The 7904-nt window shown below is 43.3% G+C and overlaps 2 protein-coding genes across 2 annotated transcripts in view; both read left to right on the forward strand.

Annotated features, from left to right (window-relative positions):
• LOC145959591 (uncharacterized) overlaps nt 1-7649 on the forward strand; it is a 37745-nt gene extending 30096 nt beyond the window's left edge. The window contains exons 21-23 of the mRNA XM_083078581.1: nt 104-178; nt 281-455; nt 7223-7649. Coding sequence (XP_082934707.1) covers nt 104-178; nt 281-455; nt 7223-7401 — 429 coding nt within the window. The 3' untranslated portion in view covers nt 7402-7649. The remainder of the gene's footprint in view (nt 1-103; nt 179-280; nt 456-7222) is intronic.
• On the forward strand, nt 951-5724 carry LOC145959588 (uncharacterized). Its single transcript, XM_083078575.1, has 2 exons — nt 951-1262; nt 2603-5724. The coding sequence occupies exons 1-2, from the start codon at nt 1125-1127 to the stop codon at nt 5414-5416; spliced, it is 2952 nt and encodes a 983-aa protein (XP_082934701.1). The 5' UTR covers nt 951-1124; the 3' UTR covers nt 5417-5724.
• Nucleotides 7650-7904: the final 255 nt, after the last annotated feature.

Consider the following 7904-nt stretch of genomic DNA (forward strand, 5'->3'; position numbering starts at 1 on the left):
CAGTCTCGGTCGAAAGAGCCCTTTCAAGGATATAGTCGTAGATTAAAGCGCGAGAGAAATTCATGTGCGAGACGGGGCTCAATGCACTTATCTCCTCGTTTAGCCGAGATTCTACAGAAGAAAGATGCTGATGTGTCCCGGCAGGCCGCCCCAGCCCGTGCCGAGCTCCTCTTACGGCGTAAGTAGACGAAAGAGGTTTTTCATGATTACGAAAGAGGGCGGGGGAAAGGGGGGAGGAGGGTGGATGAAAATTCCGACTATCCTAATACCCGATTTGCAGTGGCAAATACCGAGCGGTTGTTACCTGAGGTATACCAGAATCTTCTCGGGGGCTTATCAACGGCATCCGGAACGTTGGCGGAACAGTTATCAGGATGCTGGCGCTTCTTATCGCCAACTTCCGCCCATCCAGATCCAGAGTCGCCGAGACATTGCTTTACCGTACAACAACAATTGTAAGTTATAATCCGAATTTCTTTTATTCAAGCAAATGTACTTATTAATGCAGGTAAAGCTTAAATAATGCAATGTCCTCCGGAGAGAGAGAGAGAAAGAATGATAGTTTTTCTAAAGAGACGACAAGGAATTTTTTCAAAAATGAAATATAAAATATAAATTATAAAAAAATGCGATTTGAGGAAATTCGATTTTTTTAAATCATAACATTAAAAGCTACACGCATGTAAAAATAAATAATAATATATAATGCATAATAATATATAAAAAAAATAATAGTATGCATAATAATATAAAAAAATATGTATAAAATATATAAAAATGTATATAATAATATAATAAATAATGTATACATATAAAAAATATTAATACTTGTATAAATATACAAAAATATTAAATGATAAAATCGATAATTTGTCGAGCGTTTTAATCAGCAATTCGAATGCAGTTACGAGAGAAGAAAATCGCAAAAAGAAAAGACGCAGCGTAATCGAGAGCGATCGTATCGTTCGATTATAGAAGACACTGCTGTTGACAGCAGCCCGTGACTTCGATGGCCCGAATTTACAGCCCGCGATCTAAAGGCGATCTAAAGGTGAAACGTGAAGCGCGAACGATAGGAGAAGGATTTGCAATACGACGACGTGATCGAAAAGCAAGCGATCGGAATGTTGGACGTGCTGGCGCCAGGGAAGCTCGTCTTAACCCTGCAATCGACACCACCCTTCGTCGTCGAAAGTGCCCTTGCTTTAGCTCTGACGATCTTGTTAGCGGCACCGCTGATCGTGCGCGTTTACTTTCTGCTCGTACGTGCCTCTACGTGATAAATTATCTCGCTCGAATGTCTATAGACAACCGAGCATGACGCGTAGTAGCGAAACACGAGTATCGGTATTGGAATACCGTATGAATATAAAATGGTGTAATAATTTTATTTCTCTCGATGCATCCCCCTCCCTTGGCCGGCAAAAGCCAAGAGAGCATTCGCACCGTTTTTATTCATACGCGATACAGCGACACGCGTTGCCGACGTGCCACTATCTCGCGAAATGTTCGGGAACGTGTTTTAAAATGGGTGGATATCGATAACTCGCACACCCTCGCGCTTCCGCGGGTGTTTGAGCGGAAGCACTGCTGGACTGTAAATTTTCCAATTTCTTTCTCGGCGAAACCGCGATATAACACTGTTTGTAACACAATAGCGGCACCACGGTACCGCGATTCCATTCAAGGTGATATACAGATCGAGTAGCTATAGCGCGGCGTGTATTATTAAGTTGGAAACGAGGAAATTTCCTCGACAAGATCTACGTCTCTCTTATAGAAGTGTACGCACACTGAGAAAAAAATCTGGTTGCATTAATTAGATTCTGGTAGATTCAGTATGTCTGTTGGAAAATGAACAAACCAGAATTCTTGTAGGAATTACCAGATGATTCTGATTAATTTCTTCCTGTTAAATTAGCCAAATTTTCTGGTTAATAATACTAAACTCACCAGCACCAAGTCGTCTAAAATGTTTTCCATCTAATTTCAAAAGTCTGTTTAATATTCTGAATTCCAACAAGATTATTGGATAAATTCAATCCAGATTATTGAATAAATTATTTTAAATTCAGCTTGTTAGAAATTAAACTGATAAAACAGTGATGCAAGAGGAGGATGCAGCTCAAACACACACAATCAGAGAGCTAGCGTCCTCTTTCTGACACTACTGCTCGTAAGAGAAAAAAAATATACCTTGGATTTAATGTTAATACTAGTTCTTTATATACATTTCATGGCAAATATTGAATACGAGTTAAGTTAAGAGTGGCTCGCCTCCTAGTGACAAGCAAAGAAGTTAATGTAACAAGATATTTTATAGATTCAACCAGAAAATATTAACCGGATCCTTATAGTAAAATCTATTAAACGTTCTAGTTATAAAAAATCAAGTCTTATCATGATAACTAGAAATTCTTGTTTGATTTAACCAAAATGCCTTCAATCATATACGTCTTGTTGGTACAATCAAACGATTTTTCTCAGTGCAATTGCGAGAAAGATTCTAAAACGAGGGAGATTAAAGTGTAGTTTGTCGAAAAACTTGTTCCCTCCTCACAGCTTTTAATTCTGAAACGTTCGCTATTATTGTTACGTACAGGAACCACTAAAATCCTTCGATGGGAAAACTCTTTGGTCCCCTCGTCGTCGTCGTCGCCGTCACAATCGTGTCGCTCGATCGTTAGTGATGCATTATCCGACTCGGATCGCGACCGATTCCACTTCGAGTTCCAGTCTACACCTGGAGTCGACTCGCAAGATGAATTCCACGTCGGTTTTACAGAGCAGCGACGGTACGTCAAAGATTTCGAGTCGAATCGAGGGACAGATCGGAGATCGTGAATCGAAGAAACGTTCGTCGTTGAATCGGATGCCTCGCCCTTCGCTCTTGGCGAAGCATCCGATAATTGACATATCGAACCTCGATTATAAAACCTATCGTCACAAGCTCATCGAAGCTACCCTGAAGAAGCAGTACGATGACTCTCAACCGCCCGGCGACGTCGTCTTGAATTCGCTGCACCTTAATCCGGCCGATTCGGTGATTGGAGTGCGATTGAACGATCGATACGATCACAGCCTTTTCGATTTTGTCGAGGAATATTACGACACCGCCGAGGCAACAAGGAACGTCGAACATCTTCATCCGATGGACCATTTTTTAAGTAAAGGCGCAACGAGACCGAGGACCATCGAGAAGGAAACGGAAACGATTCCCGATAAGAGTCCCGAATATCGGCCTTGCGAAGATGACAGGAATTATTTTCCGGAAAACGATAATAGCAATTTTGCACAATTGCCCGGTATGGATAATAACGGGAACCCATACGTTACCCGTTCGCTATCGCGAAGCATTTCGGAAGATAACGTCTCCACGATCGCCAGGAGCGATTTAAATTCAAAATTATCGAGAAGAGAGACGATTCCGCCGCGATCACGTGAACGCGCCGATAAAGCGAGGCTTGGAGGTAGCATGGAAAGCAACAATTCTCCACGATTTGCTGATCCTGACACGAGGAAAGAGTCCTCGTGGATGAAGGACCGACCGGCAAGTGCCGGAAACGCCTCGTTGACACCGAAGGGCTGCGCGTTATCTCGAGCTGTCACTTTACCGGTGAGGCAGAAAAGAGCGACGGAATCCCCGAGGCCCGAGACGAGCCGTTGGCGCGACTCTAAGAAAAACCTGGAAGATTATCCCGCCGTCGCGGGGTTTTCATCGCCAAACAAACATCACGCGCAAGCGGGAAAATCGAATTTTCTCTCGGCGAGCTCGAGCGAGGTTGCCAGTCTCTGCAGCGATTCCAGTAGCAAGCGACGATGCGACAAAATGTCGCATCGTTCGCGCGAGTCATCGATCAGCCCCAGAAGCTGCGCCTCCTCGCGTCCTCCTTGGCTGTCGGCGAATTTCCGCGGAACCTCCTTTAACAGGAAATACGGTAATATTACGAGGGATCCCGCGAAATACACGAGACCGGCGACGTCGACGCGCGAAAGCGGCTTGTCGCGGAGACCTGTCGTTTCAAGCCGGCAGGATCGCTCGAAGGAATCCGACGCGAGCCGTAATCCGGGCTCGCTCAGGCGAAGAGCGGCGAGTTTCATCGCGTCACGGGAAAAGGAATTTATCGGCACGTCGATCGAGAAACGTCGGGAACATCTCACGACGTCGCCGCGATGTCAACGGGACAAATTGAAGGATGTCGGAAGCGTCGCGCGAGTGGAAAGTAACGAGCGAGAGCGAACTTTGAAGACTCCCGACTCCACCGGGAAGGGAATATCCGCGATTCCTCGCGACAATGTCGCGTCGTCTTTATTGTCGGGGGCTCGGACGCGAGTTTATCCAACGTCCCGAGTCGCCGTCGCTTCCGCCCCCGCCCCCGCAAGCGTCGCGGCTTCGCCAACTCGGGCGACAATGGAGCCGAGATTAACGAGTCGACGCGACGAGGGTGCGAGAAAGGAGCGGGGGAGTGCGTTGCCGGGATGCTCCAAGTCGCCGAGCGTTGCGCGAGATGAGTGGAAGAGGTCGGCGAAATTAAATCGCGGCGAAAGGCGACGCTTAAGAAGCGCGGAGAATCCATCCAAAGGCACATCGCTGAGCCCAAAGATTGAATTATCCGCCGAGGTGTTAAACCCCGCCGACGATACCGATAAATCCGCGATCCCCGATGGCGAGAAGCTCGCGGACCAAGTTATAACCCGGATCGATCCTCGAGGGAATGTAAAGACGGCGAGTGAAAGCGCTGGAACTCGACTAGTCTCGAATATCGAAGCGGCGGCCGGGAAGGATAGAAAATCTGGTAACGTTAACGGCGCTGTTCGGTCAAAAGTTCCGAAAATTATGCAGAATCTGCCAGCCGACGCGCTCGCAGACGCCAACAATCTCTCCAAGAGCGACAAATCCGGTGTTTCTACCTCGCATCCGGCAGGAAGAGATGCAAATTCCGAGGCGAAAAGCGGATTAAACGGCGCGAAATTGGATAGTCGATCAAACGACACGGTCGACAAAATGAAGTGCGACGGATCTTCGATTTCTAAGGCATCGTGGGTCCTGCGCGAAAGCGGCACCGTCGACGACGAAGCGGAAACGCGCGAGCGGAACATTGTAGAGAGAGTCAATCCGGACGAAGAATTGCAACTTCCGCGACGCGATTCGAAAATGGATCTCGTGATGAATTCGGGCTTGAAGAGATACATCAAGATGGTGAAACAGACCCTCCAGAATGATGACATTGATAACAATAAGGAGGACGTCATATCGCTGGCGTCTTTGAGCCTTTCCGACGCCATTTTGTCGGAACAGAAAACGTCCCTGTCACCAGAGGAGACTCAAGAGTTACAAAATGTATTGAATAAGATTGAAAAAAATCCCGAATTATTGCACAAACAATCATTTCCGGATATGCGGAACACGGTGTAAAAAAATATTACATATATATATTTTGTCGACAGTATTTATGTCGTATTTTCGAATGCAATTATTATAAGCTTTGTTGCATAAAACGGTTTGCAGTTTGTTAGGCACTAAACCAAGCGTAACGAGTTTCGAATGGTAAGTAACGAAATTCGTTTAAATTGATAGTAGGAATAATTAAAACAAAATACAAAGAGCGAAATAATTGGCGAGCAAACAAATAGAATCGTGATCGATGTTTACATTTCCTCCGGTATTATTATCTTTAAATCGTATGTATATTGCACTAACAAATATTATATTATGTATACCGTACAGAGAATAATAATATCAGATTGGTTTTCGATATAAAGCAAAATTTAAATTCATTAAATATTTATTAATCATATGATAAAAAATTAATATTTTCGCATCCGCGTGAAAAACACTCTTGCGTAATTCGATTTTTCTACTAAATATCTTTTCAATATTGCGATAAATTATTATATTGTTTCAATTTATAATAGCAATACTAGGAAAATTGGGGTAATCTATTTCTTACTTTTTCGTATTACTTTGCACCAAGTATAAACTCAGTCATCATTCAATAGCGCAATTTACACAATTAACGAGAGCCAACATCTGCGATGTAACAATGAACCGACGTAGCTAAAGTGCTGCTGGCGAACCGCAAAGTAGTTAATGAACGCCTCAAATAGCCGTCTCTCTCTCTCTCTCTCTCTCCCTCTCTTTCTCTTTCTCTCTTCGCTCGGCATGATTTACATACGCAGGACGGTTCGCAACGCATTCTCTTAAGCGAGTTAGCGTCACCGCTTATTAATGAGACATAAAAAGAAAAGGGGACAACGACAATGTACAGACTGAAAATGTTTTCCGGGATGATGACAGACACTTACCGAAGATAAAACCAGATTGCCCCGTCATTGTAGTGATTGGATAGTATTGATTGGAAAACGGAGCTTGTTCTATTGTTTGTACAGAGCGCACATTTTTTAATTTATTTGTCGAATCGCTACAAGTGGAAAAAAAATATTTGTCACTTGCAAACCAAGTTCTATACGTGTATTAGTCATAAATTTGATATTAGAAGAGCCGCTGGCGGATTAACGACGTTGTCGAAAGCTGCATAGATCATCGCTGTAATGTACTTTCATCCCCTTCGGTACCCTTTGATGCATCGGGCTTTCGGTGTACCTAATCAATCTTAGTAATCTGACGTGGATTGACTTCACATGATTAACGACGGCATTTGGACAGTTTTTGTTTGCCACTTAAACTCCCTTGTTCACCCGCCGCCCTTTTCACAACGACTCCACCTAAAAGCATCTAGAGAAGAGCGTTTCTTAGCGCCAATTATTTGACCTATTTACTCGAAGGCTATTTACATTTAGTTGAGGCGTTATTCCAATCAGCTGACTAGAATGACAATCCAGGTTCTCGATGCGCGTTATATAAATTCACACTAAAAATGACATTTAAATAATTTATATAATTTATATAATTTTTATAATTTATTAATTTATATAATTTATTAATTTATATAATTATGCATATTCATTATTCTTCTGGATTTGAATTGGAGACGTTAATTTTACTTTGCACTTTGATCTAGAAGTGAAAAAACTTGAGAGAAAATTGAATTTACCCTTGTATTACGTATAAATAATGTTTCAATAACTGTGTTTGTGAAGGAAATGAACGCGAGAAGGTTCCTTTTCCCTTTCTCCGCTCTTAAAACAATATTCCCAACTATTCTCTCACACCTCTCTCATTTGTAAGGCGATAGTCGATAACGGGAGAATATGTTCTCAGATCGACACTCCAGGCGACAGCATCACCCCTGGCAAGCGCGGGAGCAGCAGCTGTTGCACCGGCAATATCGGCAACGCGCTACGAGGACCGATCACGTAGTTTCGCCACCGACTCATTACGGCTCGGGCCGCGTCGAGACGAGAATATTGCCGCCGCCGCGGCATGAATGTTGCACGTAAGGGCCACATGAACGACGTGTAATAAGCGAACACGTAAGTTAACTCGGCGCTCGTGTAAAGGAAAATTCTATCGCGTAAATCGCGCCGCGGGAGCATCTGCGGAAAATCTTGCCTGTATTCGCGCTGCTGGAAATTGATCAACGCCGAAAACAGCGATTAAAAGTGAAGAAAAATATGCTTGGCGTAACTGCGTATGTAGAATCTAGCTTTACAAGCGATTTTTAAATACATTTTCCTTTTATTCTTCATTTTTCGACGTTTTCTTCGCGCGAGCTTTCGATAAAAAAAGAATCTATTTTAATACTTTATAAAATTTTCTGAAATAATTATTTACGCGTAGCTACTGATTATGAATTTTGGAGGTATCTAGTGATATAAATTGTCATATAATCAACAAGATTAGATATACATAAAATAAGATTGCGCGGGAACCGAAGCAGGCGCATCGATAAATGACATCAACTCGTAGAACCGTCGTTTCTTTTCTTTTTTTTTTTTATACT

This window comes from Camponotus vicinus, unplaced genomic scaffold (assembly GCF_025532165.1).
Source record: "Camponotus vicinus isolate PSW18456_S1 unplaced genomic scaffold, iyCamVici1.0 SCAF_1, whole genome shotgun sequence".
NCBI classification, from domain to species: domain Eukaryota; kingdom Metazoa; phylum Arthropoda; class Insecta; order Hymenoptera; family Formicidae; genus Camponotus; species Camponotus vicinus.

Coding starts and splice junctions, on each gene's coding strand:
- LOC145959588 (XM_083078575.1), top strand. CDS start 1,125: ATGTTGGACGTGCTGGCGCCAGGGAAGCTCGTCTTAACCCTGCAATCG. Junction 1,263..2,602: donor TGCGCGTTTACTTTCTGCTC/GTACGTGCCTCT, acceptor TGTTACGTACAG/GAACCACTAAAATCCTTCGA.